Source organism: Carcharodon carcharias, chromosome 2 (genome assembly GCF_017639515.1).
Source record: "Carcharodon carcharias isolate sCarCar2 chromosome 2, sCarCar2.pri, whole genome shotgun sequence".
Taxonomy (NCBI): Eukaryota; Metazoa; Chordata; class Chondrichthyes; order Lamniformes; family Lamnidae; genus Carcharodon; species Carcharodon carcharias.
In genome coordinates, this window is record NC_054468.1 from 35931028 (window position 1) to 35946843 (window position 15816).

General features: G+C 41.3%; 1 protein-coding gene across 2 annotated transcripts in view; it reads left to right on the forward strand.

Annotated features, from left to right (window-relative positions):
- Positions 1-15816, forward strand: part of LOC121275413 (UAP56-interacting factor-like) — a 35262-nt gene that overhangs the window by 12940 nt on the left and 6506 nt on the right. Inside the window, exons 3-6 of one of the 2 annotated variants that reach the window (XM_041182988.1) lie at positions 2527-2684; positions 5028-5143; positions 5428-5524; positions 7205-7263. In XM_041182988.1, the coding sequence (XP_041038922.1) occupies positions 2527-2684; positions 5028-5143; positions 5428-5524; positions 7205-7263 (430 nt within the window). The remainder of the gene's footprint in view (positions 1-2526; positions 2685-5027; positions 5144-5427; positions 5525-7204; positions 7264-15816) is intronic. The other variant, XM_041182989.1, reaches the window with a different exon arrangement.

Genomic DNA, 15816 nt, shown 5'->3' on the forward strand with positions numbered 1-15816 from the left:
CTGGAGACTTGTCATTTGGTAACCTACTATACTCCTGCACTGTAAAATCAAAGGATAAAGCTTGTGCAATCTGGACAAAAATCTTAAAAAAACAGATTCATATTATTGTCTTGCTTGTAAGTAATTATTTGTGTCAATATTCCTTTGATTGCTGTGACTGAGAAAACTAAAGGACCTTTTAAACAGTATAGAACTGTCTTGTGGGACTTGGTTAGCTCAGTTGGCTAAGTGGCTGGAGTGTGGTGCTGTGTGTTGGGGAAAGAGGGTGTTGTAGTGGTAATGTCACTAGACAAATAATCCAGAGGTCCAGATTAATGCTCTGGGGAAAGGGGTTCAAATCCTACCATGGCAGCTGGAATTTAAATTCAATTAATACAATCTGGAATTTTAAGCTAGTCCATGAAACTTGTTGTAAAAACCCATCTGGCTTACTAAGGCCATCTTAGAGGAGGAAATCTGCCATCCTTACCTGGACATGTGACTCCAGATCCACAGTAATGTGGTTGATTCTTAATTGCCCTCTGAAATGGCCCAGCAAGCCACTCAGTTCAAGGGCATTTAGAGAAGGGCAACAAATGCTGGCTTGCCAGTGACGCCCACATCCCATGAAAGAAATTAAAAATGCCAACAGCATAGGTCTGATCACCGTACTGGCTGTGGTAGCTCTTGAAGGCCTGCCTCCTTGCCTTTCCTCACACTTGATGTGGAGTGTGCCTCTCAAGCTGCATAACCAATTGTCTCTCTCTAATGGAGGGAGATACCTTTGTGGATGATGGCTAATTACCATAAAGTTGTCTTATAAACATTCCAGATAGCTTAGCTTAGTTGATAAATGTGTGTAACTGAACCATACAGACCGAAAAAGGGTTCCAGGTTTATGCCTTGTTCAGTGCTGTTTGCCAATCTTTGTCAGTGCAAATGTAAAGATTTCAAAGGTTAATATTGCACCCTACCCTGTTCCTGGTCCATTTGTCAATGCTGGAAAGTGCACATATGGATGTTGGGTGAGGATAGAATATGGGTTGACTGTAATGCTGCAGATGGGCAAAAAGGCTGTGAAAGCTCTTGAGTCTAGGTTTGTAGAATCATGTCTGCGAGATACTGGAGGGTTTCTGCCATCCATCTAATTGGTACTGCAGTATGAGCTGATGCTGTGGAGAGGAAGAAGAAAATTGTTTTTGAGAAGGATGAATAGGTGTTATTTAATGATGTTTGGAGAATCTTTTAAAATTCTTTCATGATTTTGAGATCTCTTAAATTTCAGTAGTCTTGAGAAGGCACTCTGAATGTGGAGGTGTTGGTTTTTGAGTGCCATGATAAAATTGCTGCGTCACTGGCTATTGCATTATTTATAAATTTCCATTTTTATTAAGATTCAAGACTAGCATAGGTGACAAAAGCCTCTACTATTGTGATGGACCATGTGCTTTTGGGGGAAATCTGTATTTTATATTGGGGTGATGGTCCCTTTAAGAACTAGGTTACTCTGAAAGATGGTTTCTTGTAAAAGGCAACTTGCTTCACTTAACTGATCATGTGACTAAGCTAACTGGGAGATAAACAAGAAATTAATTCCGGGGGAGTGGGGGGAGGGGTGGATGGTGGAGGTTGTGGTAGGTGGGAGTAAATTCCTGTCTAGTTCTGTTTTCAAGAAGTTCAGTTTGAAACAACCTGGCTGCAAGGAACATCTCTTTCAAGCAGATTTCAGTTGAAATTCTGTGTGCTGGCTAAAAAGGTTTAAAATTCTCAATAACTGAAGGACTAGAACTTCTGGGATAGTCAAGCTGAGAAGAGATTTCCTAGATGCAAGACTCCAGAGGTAAAGAACCAGGAGAGCCCTGACCTGAGCTGACTATGCTTAAGACGCTAGTGACGCCTGTGTTGAACTTTCTTAGGAGAATAAGTCAAAAAGATATAAAAGGAAATTTGAGCTTAAGAAGTTTGCTTTAGAGTATATTGCGCTTCTAATATATTTAGCATAACTGTCTATTTAAGAGAGAGTTTAATTATTAGTATTTATGCTCTTTGACATTTGCATTGTAAAATTTGTTTGTTTTAAACATTGAACCTTGTGGCTTTATTCTTTTAGCTAATACCTGGGTTTTCAGATTTCCAAAAGAAAATTGTTTCTCGTCTCCCGGCTCTACTGAGATCATAACACTATCTCGTCATTTAGACAATATAGGGATTTCAAACTGACTTGTTGATTTCTAAGATCTACATTTCAGTCTTGTACAGATTTGTTACAAAATTAGTGTGTGGGGTCTTAAATTAGTTCGCATTTTACTTTGATCCACAGCATCGAACTATAAGTGTTGGGTTTAAATTTATCATTCTAATTCAAAAATGATCAGATGATGAGGTAAGTGAGAAGTACATTCCATGGAAATGAGGCATTTTGTTGGTGCTAAACTGCATTTCTTCAGTCCAACATGTTTTGAGAATTCTCCATGTGTGGTATTAAGATGAGAACACTGATTGAAATTGAAAGGTAAAGATAAGAAATGCGTTCATAAACCATTACAGGAACAGCTGCGAACAGACAAGGACCAGTGGGTAAGAGGAGAGGTTCTGGACCGTGGAGGAGGCGGTTTCAGGGTGTAATAACTGGCCTGGCAGCAAGAAAAGCTTTAATGCTACGGAAGTGGACCGGCCCACTCAACAGATCGCCCCTAAGTCATAAGGTAAATTGTCCAGTGTTTCATTACTTTGCATTTATTATTTATGATGCATTCACTTGTTGAGAGTAATTACTAGTGCAACAAAATCTGGAGGTTTTATGATTGCTTGTGACAACAGTTCATTGAAATCAATGGGAATAGTAAACGTGGTGTTCCTACTTCATCCAGAGGATGGGGTAGTTACTTTTAAGAATTTTAACAAGAATGCTTGCTCCAGATATGCCATGTAAGTTGTCTCAGCTTGTTAAAACAAATGCAGCTAAATGATTACCCTTGAACAAGACCATAGGAAATTTTCTAACAGTCCTATAACTGTTTGTGCTTTCTTCAGTAGCCTTTTTGAGTTGCCTCTATAATCAGGAATGACAGCAATTGAACAAGAGTCACATTCACTCAGTAACAGAAGCAATGGGCAATTGAGATGATCCTGCACAGTTGAGAGGAAATATTGGGTCAGAGCTTCCGAGGAGTGGCAATCGCAGTCAGGTTGCCACTCTGCTCCTTTTTTTAACTACCTTAGTCAGGAGCTGTGAACTTCTCACCTGACCTCCTGATCAGGGCCTGGTGAGAAACGTGCAGAGTATCTGGTTCCCAAGTCCTCCCAGTGCAGGGCAGCAGTGTCGGGGGAAGTGAAGCCACGCCCCCTTTTTACAGCACTAGCTGCCATAAACCAGGTAAGTTTAATGGCCCTTGTGTTTAAATGCACTTTGAGAAACCAGGGAGAAAGTAATTGGGTAGCATGGGCCGTAGGGGTGATAGAATGAGCTGGGGATGGGATAACAAGGGGGATTGTGAAAGATGTGTCAGGGGGCTGCGTAGCATTAGTCAGGGATGGGGTGGGGTAGTCCTGGGTTGGGAGTGGGGGGGGTGGTTGGGGTAGTAGTCAGGGTTTGAGGCAGGGATCAGGAGGGTAGTCAGGGTTCAGGGTGTTATATGAGGGGTTTGGGCGGGTTGGTAGTTGGGTTTGGCAAAGGGACCGTGCTATAGTTACTCAGGAGTTAGAAGTGGTTTTAATCCTTCTAATCTTTGAGTAACTATTCTGCTTGGAGAGTTGGAACCTTCTGAAGCCTCTGATTTAATTGAGTGTGGGATGGTTGCACATTGGAAGTTTAAACATTTTTGAGGGGGTTTCCTCAGTGCATTTCTGGGGTATGTACCTCTGTGGTATGACCCCTTGGAGATCGGAAGTTCTGGGCCATTTAGTGATGGAGCTTTTAGAGATGCCAAAATGTTGATCTTAGGTGTCCAGTATAATACCTGTTTTCTCCTCTTGTCTCCTGAAGTAGTTGGCTTCCTATTGGGATACAGCTACACAAATACCTGGTACTCGTTCAGATGGTATCAGCAGACTATATGACTGCAAGAGACATCCCAGTCAAAATCATCCATTCTTGGCCATCTGCTGCAGTCCACACTTCCCAGCCAAGGTTGTTGAACATTGATTAGGAGCGGGAACCCAAGCTGATTCCTCCTCTCTCTCCCCACACCCCCCTCCCATGTCCTTAATTTAGGGGCACTTATCGCAATTGTGAAATATTTAGTATTTTTGCATTGTGTTGTAGTTTACTGCCAGTTGATGGTGTTGACGTTGGAACTAAGAATTACTTGTACTGGCTCCATTTAATTTCTGAAGGAGTTATTACTTAATTCTTAGGATGTGGGTGCTGTTTTTATTTGCTGATATTTATTGCTCATCCTTAGTTGTCCTGAGAATGTGATTAAGCTTCTTCATCTCAGGGGCTTGCTGAGAATAGTTAAATCAACCACATTGTTGAGAGACTGGAGTCACATATAGGCCACAATGCAAAAGGATGGCAGGTTTCCATCCCTAAAGGACATTAGAAAGAAAGAACTTATAGAACCTTTCACAGCCTAAAAATGTTTTACAGCCAATTAGTGAACCAGTTGCATTTTTATAGCAATCCAACAGTCTTGGGATTAATAGTCTAATGGCATAATCACTACATCACTGTTCCAGGTAGTAATTTGTAGTATTAAATTAAATTGAGGTTTAAAAAAAAAGTAAATAAAAGTGAAACATGGTGTAAGGAATAGCTGCAAGCTAACAATGCAAGAAGAAAATTCAGAATGTTTAAAGTTAAAAGACACAGAGTTAATAAAGGATAAAGTAAAGATGTTGAACTGATAAATACAAGAAAGTTGAAACTAAACCAATCAAAATATAAAGGAAATACGGCTTTCGAGACACACTTAGGTAAATTGGTACATTTTGGTGTGAGGTTTGATCATAAGAAATCTGATTGCATCTCTCTCCTCCCTTCCTGCTCCCCATCCTCTCCTCTAGGCTGTCTGTATTTGGTGTTGATTTCTTCTAAATGATTTCAGCAGGCTGGACAGAGGTCAAGGGCTCCGCTCCAGAGCAGCACACCAGTAATGAGGCAGAATGAAGGACAGTGGAGATACATGCCAACTCTGATGCATTCGATGCAGCTAAAGAGGAGGTGAGGAGATGGTTGACGGTGCTATATTTGAGGTGCTGAGAGGAAATGGCAAATGAATTTGCCAGACACTCTTTGATAATGGACCATAAAGGATAAAGTAATTCTACCAAGTTAGGACCACAAATGTTCCTGCAGCTGAAGATGATTCAGATAACTGACCAAAACTACCTAAGTAATTATGTTTCAACAAGGCTGAAGCAAACATTTCTGGAATTATGTTAGATTTGTCATTTTATAAGAAAATGTCCTTGTAGTCTTAATCCTCTGTGTCATGTGATTTTCAGGAATCCAGTGCAAAATAATTCCTTCAGGACTCCAGCAAAGATGCAGCAAAACAAAGAAGTGCGACAGGCAACATTTCTTTTCAAAAGAGGCCTAAAGGTATGGAAGAATTCGCTTGAAAGAAATAGCTCAATGTCTCTAGTTCAGAAAATTCTATTATTTTCATTAATATGTGATATCTATGAGTAGACATTGATTACAGAGGCAATAACTGTGGCAGTTCACTTTAAGCAGTGAGAGTCTTCATGGACATAAATGCAAATGGACATAAGTGCAAAAGCATAAAGAATGAGAAAGGGTTTTTGCCCCATCAACTTTAGAACTTTAGTCTTTCTTTAGATGATCTACACTCTACACTGCTTATGCTTCCTCATCAAAGAAAATTCCCCCAAAAATTTGATTTCTTCTTTGCCCTCTGTAGACAGCTTCCTCAACAGCAAAGGAACCAATGTATTTTTCATTCATGAAATGTGGGCTTTGCTGGCTGGGCCAGCCTTTATTGCCCATCCCTAGTTGCCCTTGAGAAGGTGGTGGTGAGCTGCTGCCTTGAACTGCGACAGTCCATGTGGTGTGGGTACACCCACAGTGCTATTAGGAAGGGAGTTCCAGAATTTGACCCAGCGACTGATATATTTCTAAGTCAGGATGATTTTATGCTGCGTCATAAATAGTTTGAAGTTGAATGCTAATGCAAATCAGTTTTGAGAAAAAAGTGGCAAACTCCAAAATGAAATCCCTCAGTCCACATTTTGAAAGCCTTTCTTTATTGATTTGAGTATCTTTTTGTATGTCTGTTTACTTACTGTGACATTCGGATTTCTCTAAGTTGGTGTTTTCCGTCCCCCCACCCGCCATCTCATCTCCCAAACCTTTTGACTCCTTTGCTGATGGCCTTGATTTGTGCTGGAATACAATTCCAAACACATTGGGTATCCTTTGATATTTTTTGCCCAAGTAGTCGTTCTGCTGGTAGGAACCTGAATTTAGTGCCAACAGTTAAATAAAATACCTCAAGGTCAAATAAACTCACTTCCATTTTTGGGTGGAGTGTTGAACAGCAATAAGGAGTGTGAACCATGTATAATTTCCTCCCCCTTATTTAAGGGGATACTGGACCAATTGTGATGCCCTTCTACCTTGTTAATGACATCTTTTTTCTTTTTGTTGAGTCTCATCTTGAACATTTTTTTTGCTCGATCTGAGATCTGGTCGTGTTTTCTTCAATTTTGTTTAGTAAATGCCTGAAGCTTCCATATGCTTCGTACAAAAGCAGGTGATGATGGTCAGTCCGCATTTATTACTCATTCCTACTTGTCTGAATGGTGGTGATGGATCCGTTATACAAATGAGTGACTTGCTAGGCACTTTCAGAGGACAGTAAGAGCAAAACATGTAATATCGACTAATAGATATAGACCAGGTGGGGATTCACAGATACCCTTTTCTGAAGAATATTGGTAAAACAGTTGGGTTTGTACAACAATTTGGCAGCTTTCATGGTCTTTATCTTTGGTTGCGTTCAGTAAGTTCAATTTCACAGCCTTATGTGATGGGATTTGAATACTATGGATCCTATCAAAAAAGTCGGAAGTTTTCCACAAATGTTGATTTATTTTTTTTTTTGCTTGCAATCTGTGGATCTAGATTCCCTCTTTTTGACCACTGTTAGCAAAAGATTGTTTTTTATTTTGAAAAGGGAAATAGGACTAAACAATGATATTGTTGGCCTTGTTTATATCTGAAATCAGTAATGTGTCTGAAATGTGCTATTAAACACAGGTGCATATGCAAACTGAACAAGGGGTGAAAGGAGGAGCTACTAAGAAAAGGACACAACCGTAAGTTTAAACAATGAATAAACTTTTGAAAGAACTGTTTATATCTAATTGTGAGAAGTAATTTTAATGTGTTCAAGTTACAGGGTTAAATCCATTAAGTCTGGTGCTGAAAAGAATCCGACATTCTTAAATCACAAGATTGTACTTGATTTATTTAAACTGCTACCATGCATTTGTTTTCTGAATTGATATAGGACAAATAAGATTAGAGAAGTGAATGTGTGGCTCAGACTGGTGTGGGAGAAGTGAGCTCTAGTTTGTGAGGCACTGGTACCAGTACTGGGGGAAAGAGGGGGCAGTACTGTTGGGAAGATCCACACCTGAACCATGCTGGGACTGATATTCTAGTGAGCTGCATAACTAGGGAAGTGGAGAGGGCTCTAAACTAAATACTGGGAGCAAAGGATCAAATTTGGGAAGGTGTGGTAAACCAAAGAGTAGAGACTAGGCAAGAGACAAAGGTACTAATATAGGAAATCATAAACAAACCGTGACAGGAAGGGACAGAGTACAAATCAGAGTAAATCAGCAATGAGGGCCAGACATTGCAAGAATCATTAAAGGACAAAATTGAAGACTCTGTATCTAAATGCACGTATGCCTCTGAAACTAAGCAGATGAATTGATAGTGCAAATAGAAATAAATATGATCTGATGCCATTACAGAGACATGGCTGCAGGATGACATAGATGGGGACCTGAATGTCTAAGGATATGTGACATTTAGGAAGGACAGGAAGCTAGGAAAAGGTGGAGGGGTTGCTCTGTTAATAAATGATGGTATTGGCACATAAGAGAGGGATGACCTAATTTCAGGAAGCCAGAATGTAGAAGCAGTCTGGGTTGAGCTGAGAAACAATAAAAGCAAAAAATCATTTGTGGGAGCGTTGTACAGGCCCCCTATTTGTAACTATATGATAGGGCAGAGTGTAAAAGAAGGAATAATGGGAGCTTGTCAGAAAGTACAGTGATAATCATGGGGAATTTTAATCTACAGATAGACCAGAAAAATCAGATGTGCAAAGGTAGCCTAGATGAGGGGCTCATAGAATGTTTTTGGGATAGTTTCTTGGAACAGTACGTCTGAAGCCACCCAGAGAACAGGCTATACTAGACCTGGTAGTGTGCAATGAGATGGGATTAATTGATAACCTTATAGTGAAGGGACCCTAATACGATTGAATTTTACATTCAGTTTGAGGAAGAGAAGAGTGGGTCCAAGACTATTAATTTAAACTTAAATTAGGACAATTATGAGAGCATAAAAGCAGAGCTAGCTAGAGTGAACTGGCAGATAGGCATCCTTGGAGATGCAGTGGCAGATTTTTAAAGGGGCATTTCAGAATACACAGAATAGATACATTCCAATGAGAAAGAAAACTTCCAAGGGGAGAACCCACGATCCATGGTTAACTAAAAAAAGTTAAAGACAGTATAAAACTTAAAGAAAAAGCATATAATTGCGCAAAGATGGGTGGCAGGTCAGAGATTGGGGAGAATATTAAGAACAGCAAAGAATGACAGGATTAATAAGGAGGAAAAAAATAGAGTATGAGAGAAAGCTAACTGGATATATAAAGACAGATAGGTGTTTGCAAGAAGAGTTAACAAAGCGAGCATTGGTCATATAAAAAGTGAGTATGGGGAATTAAAAATGGAAAGTAAGGAGATGGCAGATGAATTGAAAGGTACTTTACATCAGTTTTCACTATAGAGGATACAAGTAACATCCCGGAAATAGGTGTAAATCAGGAAATGGAAAGGAGGGAGGAACTCAGGAAAATTAAGATCACCAAGTGGTATTGAGCAAATTGTTGGAGCTACGGGGCTGACAAATCCCCGGGTCCTGATGGACTTCATCCTAGGGTCTTGAAAGAAGTGGCTAGTGAGATAATTGATGCTTCGGTTCTAATTTTCCAAAATTCACTAGATTTGGGGAAGACTCCATGAGATTGGAAAATAGCAAATGTTACTCCTTTATTCAAAAAGGAAGACAGAAAACAGGAAATTACAGACCAGTTAGCTTAACATCTGTCAAAGGGAAAATGTTAGAAACTATTGTTAAAGATGTTATAGCAGGGCACTTAGAAAAGTTTAAGGCAATTAGGCAGAGTCAAAATGGTTTCGTGAAAGGGAAATCATGTTTAACCAATTTATTGCAGTTCTTTGAAGGAGTCACATGCGCTGTGGATAAAGGGGAACCGGCGGACGTCCTGTACTTAGATTTCCAGAAGACATTTAATAAGGTGCCACATCAAAAGTTATTGCGGAAAATAAAAGCTCATGGTGTAGGGGGTAACATATTAGCATGGAAAGAAGATTGGCTAGCTAACAGGCAACAGAGGGTAGCCATAAATGGGTCTTCTTTCTGGTTGGCTGGATGTAATGAGTGATATGCCACAGGGATCAATGCTCAGGCCTCAATTTCTTACAACTTATATAAATGACTTGGATGAAGGAACAGATTGTATGGTTGCTAAGTTTGCTGACAACACAAAGATAGGCAGGAAAGTAAGTTGTGAAGAGGACATGAGGCTACAAAGTGACACAGGTTAAGTGAGTGGGCAAAGACCTGGCAAGTGGAGTATAATGCGGGCAAACGTGAAATTGTCCATTTTGGCCAGAAGAATAAAAAAGAAACATATTATCTAAATAGTGAGATTGCAGCGCTCTGGATTCAAAGGGATCTGGCTGTCCCTGTGCATGAACCTCAAAAGCTAGTATGCAGGTACAGCAAGTATTTAGGAAAGCTAATAGAATGTTATCATTTATTGTGAGGAGAAATGAATACACAAGTATGCCACAGTTGTACAGGGCACTGGTGAGATCATATCTGGAGTACTGTGTACAATATTGGTCTCCTTATTTAAGGAAAGATGTAAATGCGTTAGAAGCCACTCAGAAAAGTTTTGCTAGGCTAATACCAAGGATGGATGGGTTGTCTTTGGAAAGGTTGGCCAGGTTAGGCTTGTATCCACTGGAGTTTAGAAGAGTAAGAGGTGACTTGATCAAAACCTTTACGATCATGAAGGGTCCTGACGGGGTGGATGATAGAGAGGATGGAGATGAGGCAAATTTTTTTTTGAGGGTCATGAGCCTTTGTGACTGTTCCTCAAAAGGCAGCGGAAGCAGGGTCTTTTTGAATATTTCTAAGGCAGAGTTAGATTCTTGATTAACAAGGGTGTGAAAAGTTATTGGGTAGGTGGGAGGTTACAATTAGATCAGCCGTGATCTCATTGAATAGTGGAACAAGCTTGAAGACCTACTCTGCTCCTAGTTCGTACGTAACCCAATATAGGTATAAAGTTCAAATTATATGGCTCCTGATACTAACAGATCTGTTCTGATTTTTAGAATTTATCCCCCGGTGAGTCAACAGTGCTAAGAAGTGCTTTTTTTCAAAAGCTCCGAATTTACACAATCCAAACAAAAATCTGGAATTAAAAGTCTAATGATGACCAAGAAATCATTGTCGATTGTCATAAAAACCCATCTTGTTCACGAATGTCCTTTAGGGAAGGAAATCTGCCAACCTACCTGGTCAGGCCTGCCTGTGACTTCAGACCCACAGCAATGTGGCTGACTTAAATGCCCTCTGAAGTGGCCTAGCAAGCCACTCAGTTGTGTCAAACCACTAAAAAGCCTAAAAGGAATGAAACTGGACAGACCATTCAGCATCTTCCTAGGTACCAGAAACAACAATGGCAAACTCAGCCCTGCTGACTCTGCAAAGTCCACCTTACTAATAACTGGGGGCTAGTGCCAAAATTGGGAGAGCTGTCTGACTAGTTAAGCAACAGCCTGATATAGCCATATTCATGGAATCATACCTTCCAGATAGTGTCTCAGACATCACCACCGTCCCTGACTATCACTGGCAGGACTGACCCAGCAGAAATGGCGGCACGGTGGTATAGAGTCAGGAAAGAGTTGCACTGGGAGTCCTCAACATTGACTCCGGCTGGACCCCATGATGTCTCATGGCATCAGGTCAAACATGGGCAAGGAAACCTCCTGCTGATTATCCCTCAGCTGATGAATCAGCACTCCTCTATATTGAACACCACTTGGAGGAAGCACTGAGGGTGGCAAGAGTGCAGAATGTACTCTGGGTGGGGGAGGTCAATGTCCATCACCAGGAGTGGCTCGGTAGCACCACTACAGGCCAAGCTGGCAGAGTCCTAAAGGGCATAGCTGCTAGATTGGGTCTGGGCAGGTGGTGAAGGAATCAACAAGAGAGAAAAACATACTTCATCCTCACCAACCTGCAGGCTGTGGATGCAACTGTCCATGACAGCATTGGTAGAAGTGACCAACTCTCAGTCCTTGTGGAGATGAAGTCCTGTCTTCACATTGAGGATATCCTCCATCGTGTTATGTGGCACTATCGCCGTGCTTGGTGGGTTAGATTGTGAACAGATCTAGCAACTCAAGACTGGATAAACATGAGGTGTTGTGGGCCGTCATCAGCAGCAGATTGTGGATGGATACAATTCTGTAACCAGGAGTAGCACCAGGTATTCCTAAAAATGAGATGTCAACCTGGTGAAGTTACAGCACAAGACTACTTGCATGTCAACAGCATAAGCAGCAAGTGATAGGTAGAGCTAAGTGCTTCCATAACCAATGGATCAGATTGGAGCTCTGCAGCCCTGCCACATCTAGCCATGAATGGTGGATAACTAAACTGATTGGAGGAGGAGGCTCCACAAATATCCTCATCCTCAATGATGGGGGAGCCCAGCATTTCAGTGCAAAACATAAGGCTGAAGTGTTTGCAACAATCTTCAGCCAGAAGTGCCATCTCAGCCTCCTCCTCTGGAGGTCCTCAGCATTACAGATGCTAATCTTCAGCCAGTTCGAATCAGACCATGTGATATCAAGAAACAGCTGAAGACACTGATACTGCAGAGGCTATGGGCCCTGACTTGTGCTCCAGAACTTGCTATGCCCCTAGCTAAGCTGTTCCAGTACAGCTACAATACTGGCATCCATTTGGCAATGTGCAAAATTGCCCAGGTATGTCCTATACACAAAAAGCAGGACAAATCCACCCTGGCTAATTGTTACCCCATTGGTCTCAATCATCAATAAAATGATTGAAGGTGTCGTCATCCAGTGGCATTATCAAGTGGCACTTGCTTAGTAGTAACCTGCTCACTGGTGCTCAGTCTAGGTTTTGCCAGGGCCACTCAGCTCCTGACCTCATAACAGCCTTGGTTCAAACATAGACAAAAGAGCTGAACTCCCGAGGTGAGATGAGTGACTGCCCTTGACATCAAGGCAGCATTTGACCAAGTGTGGTATCAAGGAGCCCTAGTGAATCTGGAGTCAATGGGAATCGGGGGGGTGGGAACTCTCTGCTGATTGGAGTCATACCTAGCTGTTATGACACAGCAGTTGGTAAAGGCTGAGTTGTTTAAATACCAGAGGGAAACTTGAACAACTTTCGTAACCTATATTTTCAATTGCTATGTTTGAGATGCAGCTCTGAATCGAGGGATAAAACCACCAAGCCTCAAGAGTTTTTTTTATATAAAACTAAATTAAACATTTATTAATTTAACAAATTAAACACACATACATGTCTACAAATTACTACCATAATAACTTTAAAACAAATCCCCAAATTAATCACTCCCAGGTAAATCTTCACCAAGGCAACAATAACCCATAGACTTTAAACAGACACCAGGCAAAGCGCTAAGATGAAGGCAAAATATTGCGGATGCTGGAAATCTGAAATAAAAACAAAGTGCTGGAAAAAAAACTCAGCAGATTTGACAGCATCTGTGGAGAGAAAGACAGAGTTTACGTTTCTAGTCCGTATGACTCTTCAGAGCCAAAGAGTAGAAGAAATGTGAAATATATACTGTTTGGGGCGGGGGTGCAAAACAGTTGAAGCTCGATTTGAAGGCCAGCGATAGGTGGAGGCAAAGGAGAGATTGCAAAGATTTTTTTCCCCCCACTTATTTTTATTATTATTATATTTTAAATTTATTTCAATTTTTTTTCATTGTTTTATCTCCAGCTTTTAACCTTTTCGATCTTTTTTCCCCACCACTGTCCCCTCCCCCCCCCGACCCCATCCCCACTCGGGCCATCTGTCAATTTCCAGAGTGCTTACCCTGGTCCTACCATTATCACATTCTGCTTTCCACTCTTAATGTCACCATTAGCATCTCCTTTAGACAGCACCACCACTATTAATAATCCTTTGACCTTTTGTTTATGACATCTTTCACAATCTTTCCTTTGCCTCCACCTATCGCTGACCTTCTGTCCAGCTTCAACTGTTCCGCCCCCCCCTTAAACAGTATATATTTCACCACATTTCTACATCCCTTTAGAAGAAGTCACACAGACTCGAAACGTTAACTCTTCTTTCCACAGAATGCTGTCAGACCTGCTGAGTTTTTTCCAGCATTTTTTGCCTTTGTTCCAGGCAAAGCACGTTTGACCTTATGGATGCAAAATGAGGTCCCTTGCAATTCAGTCCCTTTGCAGACACAGTTCTAGGCTTACAGGCTGGTTTGATCTTAAATGCCTCTGACTTATACACACAAACTCCTTTCTGTTTATACCCAGCTTGTCCTTTGAATGTATATTTTCCATTGTATTACTAACTTTTTAAATTTTAGCTCTCCTAACAAACACTTTCATTCCACCAATTTTATTAGTAAGCAAAAAAAAAATACATTGCTTGGCATCTCCTAGCTAGGTGCTTTCTAGCGAGGTGCAAGATTTCACCCATTCTTTTGAATGGTTTATTCAACAAATGCAAATGTACTCTTTACCTTCTATCCTTATTTACTGTTTACCCAGTTAACATCTCAAAATACTATACATCGAAGCACCCAGCCTAGCTGGCTTTAATCCAATTAGGACACGCACAGACACACACATGAACGAAGACCCTACTAGTCCAATTTAAAAATAATTTCCAATAACATTATAGACATTTACATCTCTTCATGACACTAGCACAAAGGAAGGGGGTTCTTGGAGGTCAGTCATCTTAGTTCCAGGACATCACTGCAGGAGTTCCTCTGGGTAGTGTCTGAGGCCCAATCTGCTACAGCTGCTTCATGAATGACCTTCCTTCCATCATAAGGTCAGAAGTGGGAATGTTCACTGATGCACAATGTTCAGCACCATTCACGACTCCTCAGATACTGAAGTAGTCCATGTCCAACTGCAGCAAGCCTTGAACAATATCCAGGCTTGGGCTGACAAGTGGCAAGTAACATTCATGCCACACAAGTGCCATGCAATAACCATTTCCAGCAAGAGAGAATCTAACCATCACCCCATGACATTCAGTGGCATTACCATTGCTGAATTCCCCACTATCAACAACCTGGGGGTGACCGTTTACCAGAAACTGAACTGGACTAGCCATATAAATACTGTGGCTCCAAGAGCAGGTCAGAGGCTCAGAATCCTGTGATGAGTAACTCAACGCCTGAATCCCCAAAGCCTGTCCACCATCTACAAAGCACAAGTCAGAAGTGTGATGGAATACTCTCCATTTGCCTGGATGAGTGTAGCTCCAACAACACCCATGAAGCTTGATAGCATCCAGGACAAACAGTCTGCTTGATTGACACCCGATCCACAAGCTATCACCCCCTTCACCACCGACACACAGTGGCTGCAGTGTGGGCCACCTATAAGATACACTGCAGGAGCTCGCTAAGCCTCCTGAGACGGTACCTTCCAAACCTATAATCACCATATTCTAGAAGGACAAGCGGTACAAGGCAGATGTGTGAGAACACCGCCACCAGGAAGTTCCCCTCCAAGCCATTATGATAAAAACAAAAAACTGCCGATGCTGGAAATCCAAAACAAAAACAGAATTACCTGGAAAAACTCAGCAGGTCTGGCAGCATCGGCGGAGAAGAAAAGAGTTGACGTTTCGAGTCCTCGTGACGCTTCAACAGAACTAGGAGACTAGTTCTGTTGAAGGGTCACGAGGACTCGAAACGTCAACTCTTCTTCTCCGCCGATGCTGCCACCCTCCAAGCCACTCATTATCCTGACTTGGAAATATATTGCCATTCCATCGCTGGTGCTGTGTCAAAATCCTGGAACTCCCTCCTTTAACAGCATTCTGGATGTATCTACACCAGCTGGACTGCAGCAGTTCAAGAAGGCAGTTCACCACCACCACCTCAAGGGCAGTTAGGGATAGGTAATAAATACTGGCCTAGCCGGCGAATGAATTTATTAAAAATCAACAAACAAGCAAAAAAAGTTGAATGGGTATTAGATTGTCAGGAGTTGGCTCAATACGGCCTTTTGAATATCTCTGCAACAACCCAATCAGGTCCCTGGTTTGCAGGCTTTTAGTAGTTTTAATTGTAGCAGTTCTAATGCAAAATGACTTGTACTATCAAAATGGAGATGTGGGCATTGTTTGGTTCCCACCTCTGTTTCTAAAAATGTATTTTAAATGTGTAACATTGTGCTTCAAAGCAAATGGATTAAATTTGCCTGCAAAATGGTTGGAGAGCTTGTTCTCAGCTGCATGTAATAGAGCACCTGAAA